The sequence below is a fragment of the Aegilops tauschii genome, chromosome 5 (assembly GCF_002575655.3).
Source record: "Aegilops tauschii subsp. strangulata cultivar AL8/78 chromosome 5, Aet v6.0, whole genome shotgun sequence".
In the NCBI taxonomy this organism is placed as follows: Eukaryota; Viridiplantae; Streptophyta; class Magnoliopsida; order Poales; family Poaceae; genus Aegilops; species Aegilops tauschii.
Window position 1 is genome coordinate 18875559 of NC_053039.3, and position 14705 is coordinate 18890263.

The following is a 14705-nucleotide window of genomic DNA, read 5'->3' on the forward strand; positions in this document are numbered from 1 at the left end:
TAAAGGAACGCCGCTCAACCGTGAGAAAGAAAATAAGGCGGTAACATCAATGGGAGAGGTGCTTTGTAATGGGTTCAATCTTGCGGTGCTCTATATCCCGGTGACAAAGTAAGGGACAAGACACATATTGCCATGAAGGGAAAAACGACGGAGTTTATTTATATTGGTTGGATTTACTTTGTCTACATTATGTCATCTTGCTTAAGGTATTACTCCGTTTTTATTAACTAAATACTCTAGATGCATGCTGGAAATCGGTTGATGGGTGGAGTAATTGTAGTAGATGCAGACATGAGTCGGTCTACTTTGTTTCGGACGTGATTCCTATACACATGGTTATTGCCTTGAATATGGTCATAACTATGCGCTTTTTTATCAATTGCACATTAGTAATTTGTGTATCCACTGTATGCTTTTTGTTCAAGAGAGAAGCTTCTAGTGAAACCATGGCCCCGGGTCTACTTTTATCATATATAAAATTCAAAAAATCCTTGCTGCAATTTATTTACTGTTATTTTATTTTATCTATCTATCACTACGAGATTTGATCCTTGCAAATAACCGCCGAGGGGATTGACAACCCCTTGATCTCGTTGGGTGCAAGTATTTTTGTGTGTGTAGGTTATGCTAACGAGGTTTCGCGTGGTTCTCCTACTAGATTGATAACCTTAGTTCTTAACTAAGAGAAATACTTATTTGTACTGTACTGCATCATCCTCTCCTCTTTAAGAAAATCCTAACGCACTCACAAGTAGTACTCATGCACCACGTCCCCCTTTCATCCTCACTCTCCTCTAGTGTTGGGATTCGGTGACCCGTGCTATCTCTTTCCTCGTGCAGGCCTGCGCGTACACCGACCTCCCTTCCTCACACAACATTCACCCCTCTCCCTCCCTCTACAACGATCCGGTTCTAGAGAAACCTAGAAAATAATCGTGGGGAGCTAGCACCGAGGCGAGCGCGGATTGAGGACAAAATTTGGCCTACCCTGACCGCCGGTAGCCTCCCGCACCTCCCTTCCGCACGCCGGAAGCCTCCCGTCTCCATCCCTTCCTTCCCCCAGTAGCTTGCCCCGCCACCTCGTGCAAGTGCGCGTAAGCCTGCCCTCCTTACCTTTTCGACTCCTCCATGCTCGGCCTTCTCGTTGTCGCTCCCCTGCATGGTGTCGCACCGACGCTGTTGCTCTCCCACTCGGTTGCCGGCAAGTCACCCGATTCTGATAGAGGCGGCGGTTGATCGCGCGCTGTGGAGAAGCAGTCGAGCTGGAGAAATGTGATACAAACGAAAGAGGACAAAAACCATCGTCTCACCCTCCATTTGGCACGATTTCACAGTCAGATCGACGGCTGGAGCGCTAGCATTTGGGATATGTTTCTCATGGATGATAATGTTTCTCTCTCTGCCAATACGAAGTTGCGGTGCCCCTTTTTTCCTCGCCAAATTTGCATCGTATCAGCGTTTAGAGCCAAAAAGTAGCCCCAATAATTGAAACTAGTGGCTGGGGCGCCACCGGCTGGCGCCTCCTGAGGTGTCATGGTGCGCTACTAAATAGGCCATCGTACCTGTTACACACATAAGCTTGACAGTAATGATTGGCCATCAGTAACAAATTATAATGTATCGGCTGTAGGAGCGAAAGGGAGGATATTAATGACGGTGATGAACACATACGAACACATAGGTACCATGTTGATGTCTAGATGATCAGAAGTAAAGCAAGGGACAGAGGTAGAAGGTTCAATATACAAGAGCACGATATACATGGATTATATTTATAAGCGATAGGCGCGATCGTTGACGATACGCCTTATCTTGCGTCTGAAGTAGAAGGCCCAGATGTCACCCTCATGTATGTTTGTGATGACGGAACTGACCAGTTCGTTGTGATGGTGGTCCTCTTGTCATTTCCTGTGATGGCGAGACATGACGGAGACCTTGCCGTCTGCAAGCTTGATTGGCAATGCATCATGTTCTAGGTTAATGCACTCCTGGAGGTACTTCTCTGTGTAGTGAACCTCAAAGTAGTATGAGAATGATCGTCCGTGACAATTTGATTTTAGAACATCCTCGGTAAGAAATGTGTCCGTATATTAAAAATTCCTCATAAATGAGATCAGAAAATATATGTAAGATTTGTTAAGAACAAAGGACTCTAAGGGAAGTGATGCACATACTGTACTATTCAGGAACGCTGTAGTTTGAAGAACCTAGCGCTGGATTTATTGAAGACAAAATAATCATGAGGAATGCATAGCAAAGAAAATAATATCTTACAAGAATAACAAAGAAAACAAATAGTTTGCTATCTGTGAAATAACAGTCCAGTTAATGTGTTAAGTAAAGATATCATAAAGGTTCCAGGCATGTTTTGAACCTGTGTGCGCACTTGTATTGCTGGAGCGCCTCGATGCGTCTTATGCATTTTGACACGGGTTCACACACATTCATTCTCAAGTTATTTGTTTTCTTCTATAAAGGGGATGGAAGCTTTGGCCTAATTAACAAAAGCAAGCTTTACTGAGCAAGACAGAAAAATAAAATAAGATGATGACATAAAATGACACCTCATTTTCCATGCTAGCCATGCCATGCAAGCACTACTGGTCCAGTCCCTGAGCATCGGGGCAGAGTCAGCACATCGCGCTCGGCCCACCAGCAGCTGCGCACCACCAAAGGAAGTCACATGTAAATGCACAGGCAAGAACATACAGGGGAGGGAGGCTGACCTCGGGTCGATTTCCTCCTACGGCAGCGCCCTTCAATCTTTTCTATGCACATTAAGGTGACTGGTTGGGTCCCTAATCTCAGCTTGGTTATTATGCACATTGGCATGTGTCTGGTACACTGGGTCATGTATGCCATCATTAGCATAGTTCAGTAGGCAAAATCGATTTTGCTGACTGAATCATATGAAATTATCATATGTTAATGACTCAGAACCATTAGTTGAGAACAGAAGATGTCATTACAAGTAGGGGAACAACTAATCAAGATGAGTATATGGCAAAGCACTTGAGGTTGCGATCGACTCAAGGAGTCAAGGTCGCTGCGCCTTCACTTCGAGGACGATGCCAAACCCCCAACACCCCCAGGCCAACATTGAGAAAGCCTAAATGTTTAGACTTCAGTTTCATATATTCAGAGAAAAAGGACCTGAGTTCTACTTTTCCTGGATGCTCAGGGGAGTATGCATACATCATGGAGAGGGCTATGGTATGGCCTAGCTCCTCTGTATTGTTTCTAATGTTACTATTTTCTCTCTCACTGTTAAGGGTACACCCTCTGTCTCCATACGACTTGTAGACCAACCTTGCTTTCTTATACTTAGGACTGCATAATTCTCACTTACTTTTTGTATGAAACATACAGTATGCACAAGGTCCAGTTACTAAATTAAAGTTATTTATTTTTACCAATCAGATTACTGCAAGCCATTTACCCTTAGCATCCAGTTCTTTAGTTCTTGGGGCGCCACCCGGTAGCGCCTCCTGAGAGGAAGCTAAGCAGTGTCAGGTGGGATGCGCCCTTTTCACTTCCCTGTTTGTACTATGTTGTGTTATTGCATAAAACTAAGTACAACAATATGAACACAAGCAGACGTAGGGGGCAGAGTGAGCTTTCAGATGACCAAGGGTGTATCTGGATTAATAATTGCCTATATAGAGCATATATACAACCCAGTACCAAGACTACATAGAATATATTGCTATGCAATCTATTTGGTGGCAGCGGATAATTTAGGCACGGAAATGACACATAAAAAAATTAATCCACCTGTGTTCATAAAAAAATATAATCTTCAATACTGCTGCCCCAAAACGCCTCTCTCTTGGTACGACATTATTCAGGCAAAGAAGAAGGGAGTGCACATGTTTGTAGGTTATGCCCTGTAAAGCCTGTTGAAACTTGCAGATTTAGTTGAACACTCAGTGGTTGCCATTGATGCTTTCACAGATGGCTGTGAAACTTTGAATGTCACTGCTTCACCATTAGTCATGAAGACAACACTCAATTCCTCACTGAAAAATACAAAAGGTACATTGTCAAATTCCTAGCGGTTGACCCGCCTTATTTGTTTATTTCCAGGGCTTGTTGAGCTGTGCCCTCAGCAAAACATTTTGTACTGTGTGTTGTGTGACTTTGTTTGCGTGTGTGGGTGAACCTTGTTGTACCATCTGGCTATGGTGGTTTGATTTATCTATAAAGCGGGGCGAAAGCCTTTTTCGGTAAATTCCTAGATTTAGTTCAGAAAATTGCAGACATTCAGCAAAAGAAGCATCATTTTTATTTTCACCAGAGTCTGACGCAGTTGTCAACACTGTAAATTTTTGTTATAAAAGCATGGCACTGACACAGCTGCTAGTTTAAGTGTGGCAAACTATTCTTCCATCATCGCCTTTGTGCAGGATTAGAATAGTGCGATTTCCTCGGGCGAAGAGTAGACCGTTAGTTGTGAGAAACAACCTTATCCATACCCTTTTTATGCTACTCTTTCCTATCTTCACACCGACATCATAACCGTGAACATCTGATCTGAGCACTGTAGGTGTTCAATCCATCTAACAGCCTATTTGCTGGACCAGTTCTAAAATTGGCATGGTGTTTGTTGTTCCTGTCTGGATTAGTGCATATCAAATGACAGCAAGGAGCACAATTAAGTTCACTTGAGTTTATGGTGCACAACACAACATATCTGATTTCACATTAATCTTCATACCAGAACACACCACAATCTTGCTCAAAACTTCATACAACAGAAACATAGAAACGAAATGCAAGCAGAACCAACTGAAGTGCCAAGAATGGTGCTGAAAATCGTACCTGGACTGCAGAGACAACACACTGAGCAGATGAAACGGCGAACCAAACTCGATGATCAACTGACCGGTGCAATTTCTGAGAAAAGAAACAAAAATCCAGGTCATCATATGAAGGAGACATAAAAACACCTGATGAGTGTGAATGAACCGATATAGGTAGGAATCCAAGAACAACACACAAACACACGATGATGGGCGGAGCACAGAAACATGAACAAGACCAGCAATCGATGAACAACCAGAAATTTGGTACTCACATAACAACCACTTGCTAACATACAACATACACGAGCAGTAAGCATGGCAGCAACACATCCAGAAAAGAAAAGAACACCTTGGCTTAATGGAGGGAGGATTACCTCCATGGTAGCCTACAAGCAGAGCATAGTAGTGGTTGGACTGAGGTGGAAGGACAAACAGGCGAGGACAGCGATGCGCGCATATATGAAGGAGATGGTAAACAATAGAGCGATTAGGTCCAAATCATGAGCAGTAGATGCTAATTAAGCATCGAACATCAAACATGAAAGGAAGTATAATTCTAAAATAAAATTGGCACAGAACATTATAAAAGCTCTGTAGGTTTTCACTGACGCTGGGAAGATGGTGGACTCAGTATAGAAAATTTGAAATGACAAGAGAAATCAAATGTATAAAATAAACAACGCTGCTATATATCAACATGCAACTGGCGTTTAGACCAAGACATAACATTTACACATATCAAATTATTAAGATTTGGTACAAATAAAAAAATTCAGAGGACAGACCTGTTGTCTTCCAATTTTGTCTCCAGTTCCTTCTTGTTCTCCCACAATAGAATGCAATGCAGCTTCTGCTCGTTCATGCACAAAGCATTTGCAATAATAAGTCAGTATGGGCAAATATTATTGTGGCCAAGCATAAAGAAAAGAGAAGTTCAGTTAACCAAGAAGACTAAAAGAACATGTATCATCTCATTAAAAACATTCAGGTCACTAAATGGAAGAAATAAGAACAGAGAAGTTATGTTAACCAAAAAAACCAGAAAATGGAGCTTTCCTTAGATCGAAGATAAAGGACAATGCTATAGAATAGTGAATACAAAAATCACAATTACAAATCTCATTCAAGCAAACCAAATCAAAATCTGCACTGTGTGAAACTACGGCTAGAACGAAATTAGGTTGGCAAGCTCCTTTAAGTAAAACTGAATTCTATTTGTGTGGTATCTTGACTGCAAGCTCTATCTGCTATTGAACATTATTGCTTCAATGCAAACAAAGACAAAAAAGACTATCCAGGTTACATAATTGTCTTTCTACAACCATCCTTTTCTATCTTCCATCACAATGAGAAAATATCTTGAATCAAAATAACAGTGAGCTTGAAGCAAAATACATGAAGATGGTGAAATATGATCCATCTGGTCTCCTATGTAGGTAATAGATATTGGATCCTCTCTCGTTTGGTTGCCACACAAAAAACATCAATTAAGCATCCAGAAGTAGTGATCCTTAAAACTTTCCCTAAACAAAAAGAAGAAATCAAATAGATGCGCGTAAAATAATTACATGAAAGTTAGATGAGTTAGCTTGGAGTTCCTACATTTGACAGCAAAAGGTAAGACTGAGCTAAGGGTTTGCTTCTTTAAGTAACTGTGCACTGTACATGTTGAAGCATGTGGAAATTGAATAATACTGACCTATCTGGGATGTGGGCATTTTTTTAGGCGAGGGCAGCAATAACTTAAGAGTGGCCTTGAAACCTAAAGTGCTCACTGCCCTCAGGCTGTAAGCCATATGACAGTAAATCATGAAGAGCATATTATTACTAAATCAAAGTTATATTCCAATTTATTTTAATTAAAGGAAACTCCTTCGCTGATCACATTCTCTTCAATGATGGCGTATATAAACTTGTTAGGGTGCTCTGTATAATGCAGTTTACAATCATGAGGATCAGTTAAATTGTTCAAATGTTTTGCTAACCAATCACCAGTCCCTGTGAACTATGGATATTTGAGAAAAAGAGATTCCTTGTCGAATAATCCTATAAGAATAGTGAATGAAGAGAGAACATACATGTGGGATTCAGAGACATGATGATCAGGAAGATGTGCATGAGAAGAGAGATGGGGAGGATGACTATACCTGCAGCAATTAGACACCACGACCACGAGCTAGTCGCTCCCCTGGATCTCAGAGTTGGACTCCAGCTTCAACCTTGAGACAATCTGCAGTAAGCAAAACGGAAGCGAGGTGAGCAAACCGTCAAACAGATGGCGGGCACTAAAAGAATTGAGAAACACTATGGCCATTTATTGGTGACTGTAAAATATGGCGGGTCTTTGCTAGGATAGGATTTTGGAAGTAATCATGTGAGTATCAAAGGCGGCAAGAATTTATTTTATTTGTCGTGTTCTTCGCTACCTCTATCATCACATCCTCCATAATTTGGATTTTCATTAGCTGAACAAAGCTTAGCGCACACTTCAACACCATCAGGCACCTCGTAACTTGTGTAAATGTGCACTTAAAAATTCAAAGCATTAAGCCCCAATCTCCACCATCCAGGAAGAAATGGATTAAAGAGCGGGTGGACCATGGTCCTGAATCTCCTCTCTCATAGTGAACAACATAAGATAACTGGAAACATAAAACTGAAACATAGTACTACCTCTGTACCAAAATATAAGACATTTTTGCAGTTGAATTAAAACTGTATTTCACGTCTTATATTTTGGTACGAAGGGAGTAGTAGAACAGAACAGAGCCCTAGTGTAGTCACAGGTAAAATTGACTCACTGGGTATCTCTCTGAAACCAAATTACTGGCTTTGCATGCAAGTGAAGTAAAACCAAATCCATCGGATGGGAATATGTTACAGCTGAAAGAAAAGGAAAAAAGGCATCCATTTCCATCAATGTGTGTACCCTGCCTTCAATTAAATTCTTGATTGATGTTGAACATGACCATCAGGTTTTTATTCACGGTGCAATCCACCAATAATACACGTATAATTGATTGGCTGAAATATCAATGTGTGTGTCTCTAGCAAAATTGCTCTCTTTCTCCCTCTGTTCAATCTATGTACGTATGTGAAGTACAGGTGAACTGAGCCCAAAGGAATAGGAGTTCCCCCAAACCGAGGCAAACTAATAAACTAAAGAAACTAAAACGCAAGGAATGGAGGAAGGAAGGGTTGTGATCGTCTTGCCATCGCCATTGAACTCGATGCCCCGCCGACGTGATGTTGCAGGGCTGGGCGTGACATGGCCGGAGATGGCTGCCTGTGCCGGGCCATGGTCGTACGGCGTCCGCAGCTGCTGGCCTTCACCGCCCCTGACGCCGCTAGTGCTGGCGAAGAAGAGGGCTCCGTGTCGTCCATGGCCATCGGCGCTCTCTTCCGGCGAGGCCACCCTGCAGCTGGCCGCTGCAGCTTCTCTTCGTCTTGCCCGGCCACTACAACCGCACCTGTGTAATATTGTACACGCATAGAGTTCGGTCAGGACAGAATTTTCAAAAATCATGCCTATATATTCATTTTAACTTTTTTTTTTTGCATTGATATTCAGTTTAACTAAGGAAGGGAACATACAATAGTCAAGAACAATACATACATCTTCAAGGATGTACGAACAGTTGAGACACTAAATAAATAAATAAGAGGACACATACATAGTCAAATTGGCATGTTTCTTTCAGGTACTGTTTCTTCACGCAGGTCCTACAAGATGAGGCCTAGCAAATGCATATAATGAGTTCAATTGAGCAGCTTGCTCCATGGTTGCTGCTAAGTTTCAGTGACACATGGCAGCAAAGAATGAACTTCAGTTCAGCCCTAACATAAAGCATTTTCTGTGACTGCAACAACTAGCCAGGGAACTCTGAAATATTTGATGATTGGCAAGATCAGATAAAGGTTTGCCATCCACATGCTGCATTAGCAATATCTGACGAGTGACACATGCTGAAGAATTTCCATCCAGGTAATACAAAATCATAGGTCCAACATATATCTATTAATACATCTAGCTAGTACTTCATATACATGTTCAAAATGAATGACAGAGAAAGGACCAGAGTCCAGAACACAAAATCAGATACATGAGTACGGAGGCTTCTTCAGTCATGAATACGTGAAAAACAAATTAAGCACTAGCCAGAACCAAGGCAAGGCAGACGTTCAGAGATGTTCATGGCCAGAGAAGAAGAGACAAAGGGAGAGAGATACAAGGGAAGAGAAAGGAAAGGAGCTACCTGCACAATGTTGACGGCGGCGGCCCTCGGTCGAGGAGGGCGTAGAGCCGCGCAGCTGTCCACCAGCCCGTTCGATCCCGGAGCGGAGGAGGCGCCGACGACCTCATCGACCTCGTCGGATTGTGCTCGTCCTACTGCGGCTTCCTCGGGACGAGACCTCGCGGCGCCGCCCGCCCGCCTTGCTGTCTGGGCCGTGGGGAGGCGCAGACTTGCAGCGACGACCGGCGAGGAGATACGCAAAGGAGGAGGCCGGCGGCACGGGGAAGAGGAGGGGCTCGGAGCAGACGCGGAGGCAGAACGACGGTGGCGGCGCGAGGAGAATCGAGGGCGAGGAGAGGAGGCGGCGGCGGCGGCGGCGTCAAGAGATGGGGGTCGCGCCGAGAGCCCGGGCTAGGTCTTGCCAAGTGCTTTCGATCTGTTATGTACCCGTCTCATGTTTTTTTTTCTATCGCTGGCACAGTAAAAAGGAACGTGGACATCGCGGTTACTCGCTCTTGTAGTGTTTAATTGTCTTCGGTTAGCTGTGATGTAGAGCCTGTTATCTGAAAATTTGGAAACACAAATAAAATTAGCTTTTGTATTCGAAATTTGAGCACATTTCAAACTATTTGACCATATATCTCTAAGAAGAAGGAAAAAAAGGAAATGGAATTCAGTTGGAGCATATCTTCCACTTGACGTTGGGTCCACGAGTCCAGTGTCCGACCGAACAAATATCTCCACGTCAGGTAGCTCGCCTCGCCTCGCACCTCCGCCGCCATGGCCGCCGCCGCCGCCGCCCGATGCCTCATGCTCCGGGCGTCGCCCCCGACGGACCCCGGGAAGACCCCTTCCTCCTTCCACGCCTCCTCCAGCGCCACCCGGCTCCCTCTCCGCGCGGCCGCCTCCCCGAGCTCAGCCCGCCGTCTCCGGCCGATGCCACTCCGGTGCTCCTCCCCGCCATCGGGAGGCTCCGCCGAGCCGGGGCTCGCCGTGCTTCTCGAAGTGGAAGGGTCAGGACCCCCCAAAATCCTGCCTTTTTGCTGATTGGCTCTTGGATTCTAACACTCCTTGGATCCCCAAAAAGTGTAACCTGCTCTGCTTCTGTATCACAGATTAGTACAGTTTGCTACATATTGATTCAGTTTCTGTAGCTGCAGATATTGCTGTTACTCATCTAGTCATCTGGCTACAGGGACAGAGCAGGAATTATGGGATAGAACTGCTCTGTAAATGTAGAAAAATGCAGGAATTATCCCCATTGAAGACTAGTTTCTGGACACATGGCTAGTTTCTGGTACTGCTGTAGCTGCAGAGGTTGCTGTTACCCATCTAGTCATCTGGCTACAGGGATAAAGTAGGAATCATGGGGTAGAGCTACTCTGTAAATGTAGAGAAATGCAGGAGTTACAAGTTCTCCTGAGGCTAGAAGTCGACGACGTATCTTGTTACTGTGATTGCGGTATTACATCGATTTAAAATGCGCCATGTTTCATTCTTTATGCACATACTAGCAATTTCGCATTAGCTTTATTCTGCTGAGGAAATGTGTTGCCTGTAGGGTTCACCTATTCATGGCAGCTAAACAGTTTGTGGTATTCCGGTACTAACTTTGGCTGTATTCCAGTACTGACTTTTGCTATTATCGTGCCATGTAGTAATAACTTGTTTGTTGTTACCTGACGTGTACTGGTAATCTGTATGTCCCTTTTGTGCTTTTTGATTGAATACTGTGTTTCTATCTTCTTCCAGAGTTCTTGCAGATGTCTACCGCTTCGGCTACCGCCAAGCTTTCAATGTAGGTGCGGACAATGTAAATATACATCTTTGCTTTACGCCCTTACCAAGTAGTACTATTCAATTTGTTTGATACTTCATTTTCTCTAGCCTATGCCATGCCAACATTTAAGTGGAAAACATGAAATGAGTAGACAATGTGGCAGCATTAGCGTGCAGTATTTGCCTACTCAAAAACTGTTCTCTGTAGAATCAAACCTGTATGACTAGGAGTTTAACACAATAGAAATCTTGCAAGGGCAAGTTTGTGTCGTTCTTACTGGCCATCTTGTTTTAACGCTATCCAACATTTTTTTCCATCAGCATTTCAAAATCTTGGCTTGGATTGTGCGAATTGGACAGAGCCAATATATGCTGATTTAGTGAGGTGCGTATTGAATTCTTCAGCCTCATAGAACCTGAGTATCACAGGTTGACCATTGACATCACTAATTTTAATATTTCCCTCTTCTATTTGTTCCATTCTGTGGCTTCTAGTGATTATTATCCACTCCTTTATAAACATGTTTGGACTAGGCTGCATGTGAATTTGTCCCCATTTTATCCATATTTTTATTTATTTTCCTAAACCTTCATAGTTTTCTAGGAAATCTAGTGGTGACGAGGAAAGGATGCTGGTGCTGTTCTTTGACAGGGTACCCTCTGTTTCTTCTCCCAACTTCCCTACTTGGTTAAATAGGACTATTTATTTATTTATTTCTCCTGTACAACATAACTGTTCATATTGTAACATAGTATTGTGGACCTGACTAATTACATTTTCTGATGGATGGAAACATTGGAAATAAATGCATACTCATCTCCACCTTTCTCCCAATTTGATGCAGATTGGCTGGCCTACATCTCTGCCAACTAGTGAGAAAGGGTCATTTACAAAAAGTGTTCTTCGTGAGAAGGTAGATATATACTTTTACCAACCATTCTTTAGCAGCTTTACTCTATGCATTATCATCTAGAAATATCACCAGCCTGGTATTAAAATTTTGATCATAGGCTACTATCTTGATTCGCACTAAAATTTGCAAATGTGATTCACCTCGTTTCATGTTTAGAACTAACTGTATTCAGTCAATATCATCATTGTCATGGGAATATTATCCTTAGTTCTGCTAAGGAAGGTGGGTAGCAAACAGATATTTACATGTTACAACTGGGACTCCAGGAGGCACTGGATTTATATAATACCCTTAAAACAGGGTTAAAGTACTTATTTCCTGTTCAATGCACTCCGTGTTATGTTTTCTTTCTAATTTACGATTCTTGAATATATATGAGTTTAATTTTACACCCGAGACCGAAATGGCTAAAGGGTTTCTGTCCTTTCATGATCTAATTTACAGTTTGATTTTGAACCAATTTATGAGTTTAGTTTTACACATCAGACTAAAAGGCTAATCGGTTTATTCTTCTCATAGTTGAAAGCTTTGGAGAAGCTCTCTGCTTCTGATGACTTACCACTGCGTCCTGGAGTTGAGAAGTATGTTTACTGTTTCCTGTGTATCTATATTTGTTGCAAACCCTTCTAGAGAAAGAGTTCCAAGAGAGTTTGAGTTATGATTGATGAGCACTTTCAGGATATCACAAATTAACTGTAAGAAGCCATGAGCTCTTTTTCCGCCTTGCAAAATTCCGTCATTGGATAAATAAATTGCATCGTGTGTGAGGGGTTTGCTGTTATATGCAATAAGGGATCGTAGTCATAACACATATACTCAAAAGTTTCTGCATGTTCTTACCCATTCAGCATGCTTTAATGTCAATAAATAATTTCTGTCCCTACTACTATGTTATGTATTCATTTGTGCAGTTATTGTCTCTTTTATGTGCCTTGTGTTTGCTCTATGAATGACTCTTTCCTTGACGTTAAGTTACCTGATGTCTGATATTGTGTATGAAAATAATTTGAAGGTTCATCGATGATGCACTTAGTGAGGGTGTGCCTGTAGCCATATTGGCAACGTATGGCAGAAATGGAGAGAAGATTTCAAGGTTTGGTGTAATGTTTACTTGCTCTTTTGTTATATCTCTTTTTTGGGGAGAATTGTTTTCCATGTCAACACTTGCATTTGTTTCAAAGTAAGCTTGGCACTGTGTTCATGGTAATGATATCCAGTAAACACTGTTTGTGGATTTCTTTTCGCACTGCAGATCAATAGTTGAAAAGTTAGGCCCTGAGAGAACGTCAAAACTAAACATTGTTGGAAAAGAGGAGGTTGAAAGAAGCCTTTATGGGCAGCTTGTTCTTGGTGAAGGAGTTGCCTCCAGTTTGGATGAACAACTTACCAAGGAAGTACAAAAGGCTGGTGAGCATTTACTAATTAGAGCAATTGCATTCTTGTTTCTAGTTAGCAGCGCTAGTGCCATGCAAACTTATTTCCATATGCTGGGTTGTGACAGCTTCTGCAGAGAAACAGAGGATAGCAGAAGAGGTTGCATCACTTCTAAAACTCAGCGTTGACATTAACACAGCATCTAAAAGGTTAATACTATCCGCGGATTAAGCATTATTTTCTTGCACTGGAGTAATATATCTGGAATTCACTGTTCAATCACGACTCAGTTCCGCGAAGATAATAGCCACGCTGCGAGCTGGGGCCGAATATGTGGGATGCGATGTACAAAACTGCATCCTTGTAGCGGGTAGCCAACCCAGCGTCATCGCAGCTGAGCGCATTGGCATGCCGTGCATAGTTGTCCGAAGCAGGTGACTGATTTCATCTTCAGTAGTCAGTACTGAATTATGTTGCTTGTTATCTTACTTCTGTCTGCCCTTCCCAGCCTAACTGCTAGAGCAGAATTTCACTCCGCGAAGGCCGTCATGGATGGATTCGGTGATACGGACCTAACAGTATCAAAACTACTTAGCAAGAGGTGGTCCTAGTACCTTTGTAAACTAGGCATTGGATGTGAGTTCCCTGCCATCAGTTTGTAACCGACCGACTTCGTGATGATCGAAACGCGGCTTGATTTAAACCCGAGCTAGCAAAACGAGGCTTTACATAATGCCGAGCTTGCGGCAGAAAGTTACAATAAGCACTAGCTGCTTTGTTGTTGTTTTTTTGTTGTTATTGTACCCGTGAAGTATTGAACATTTGTACTGTTACTCGAACGAGTTTGTTCTATGCCTTCATATATACATCTGACTGAGTCCTTGCCATCTACCTTACTTATTGCATCACGATAGCAGAGGATCTGGATCTTCCCTGTATATTTATACGGAGTTCCTCCTCTGGCATTGTTGGTCTATGTCGTCAGCCTTAGCATTTCGTTGTATACTATATTGCCATTCGCCTTGGGCTGTTTCATTGCTTGTAGACATTGAAGGCATTGGGAAGTATACATCACCATCAAACCTCGTGAACACGAGACTGATATGGCGATCAAGTATCATTTCTGTACAAGAAACGTTGTCTGCAGTGCCATGGACGCCATGCAGTATGAGATGAGGCTCCCGCAAACAAGGGCGACCTTCTTTCTTTGAGACTGAAACTTCATCATCCATTCTATCCGGTTGTGATTCATATCCCCCTAGGACTTGTACATATTGAAGAAGACTTGTTTATTCGTAATTGCATGGGTTAGCAGGTTGCATGCTACTCCCTCCGTCCCATAATATAAGAGCGTTTTTGACACTACACTCCCTCCGTCCCATAATATAAGAGCGTTTTTGACACTAGTGTAGTGTCAAAAACGCTCTTATATTATGGGACGGAGGGAGTAAATCATAACGTGCCTTTATCCAATAGGGGTATCCAAGTTATAAGAGTATGGTACCAAAAAAATCATATTTAAGAAGAGTGTGCTGGCCCAATCAAAATGAACTTCTATCTATACTATCTTTTATTTGTGCTATGCATGTGTCTGTCAC

At 42.6% G+C, this 14705-nt stretch overlaps 2 protein-coding genes across 17 annotated transcripts; one reads left to right on the forward strand and one right to left on the reverse strand.

Moving 5' to 3' along the window:
* Positions 1-1627: 1627 nt before the first annotated feature.
* Positions 1628-9472, reverse strand: LOC109771516 (uncharacterized). 14 transcript variants are annotated; one of them, XR_012183930.1, is made up of 9 exons: positions 9062-9450; positions 8019-8275; positions 6953-7035; positions 6201-6328; positions 5591-5655; positions 5180-5219; positions 4822-4896; positions 2727-2844; positions 1628-2659 (listed from the first exon to the last, which is right to left on the reverse strand). XR_012183930.1 is itself a non-coding variant. In XM_073499641.1 (8 exons), the coding sequence occupies exons 5-8, from the start codon at positions 5183-5185 to the stop codon at positions 2631-2633; spliced, it is 228 nt and encodes a 75-aa protein (XP_073355742.1). In that variant the 5' UTR covers positions 5186-5219; positions 5591-5655; positions 6953-7035; positions 8019-8275; positions 9062-9453; the 3' UTR covers positions 1628-2630. The 14 variants fall into 14 exon arrangements, 1 of the variants encoding a protein (XP_073355742.1); XR_012183931.1 differs by lacking the exon at positions 2727-2844 and having other exon boundaries at positions 9062-9472; XR_012183929.1 differs by lacking the exon at positions 6201-6328.
* Positions 9473-9713: 241 nt separating this feature from the next.
* LOC109771515 (CBBY-like protein) lies at positions 9714-13998 on the forward strand. Of its 3 annotated transcripts, none has more exons than XM_020330209.4 (11): positions 9714-10053; positions 10793-10842; positions 11141-11204; positions 11424-11472; positions 11665-11733; positions 12253-12314; positions 12746-12826; positions 12986-13140; positions 13235-13316; positions 13398-13541; positions 13616-13998. In XM_020330209.4, the coding sequence occupies exons 1-11, from the start codon at positions 9821-9823 to the stop codon at positions 13716-13718; spliced, it is 1092 nt and encodes a 363-aa protein (XP_020185798.1). In that variant the 5' UTR covers positions 9714-9820; the 3' UTR covers positions 13719-13998. The 3 variants fall into 3 exon arrangements, with proteins under 3 accessions (XP_020185798.1, XP_020185799.1, XP_020185800.1); XM_020330210.4 differs by having other exon boundaries at positions 9739-10053; positions 10793-10853; XM_020330211.4 differs by having other exon boundaries at positions 9739-10053; positions 10793-10838.
* The last annotated feature ends 707 nt before the right edge of the window (positions 13999-14705 follow it).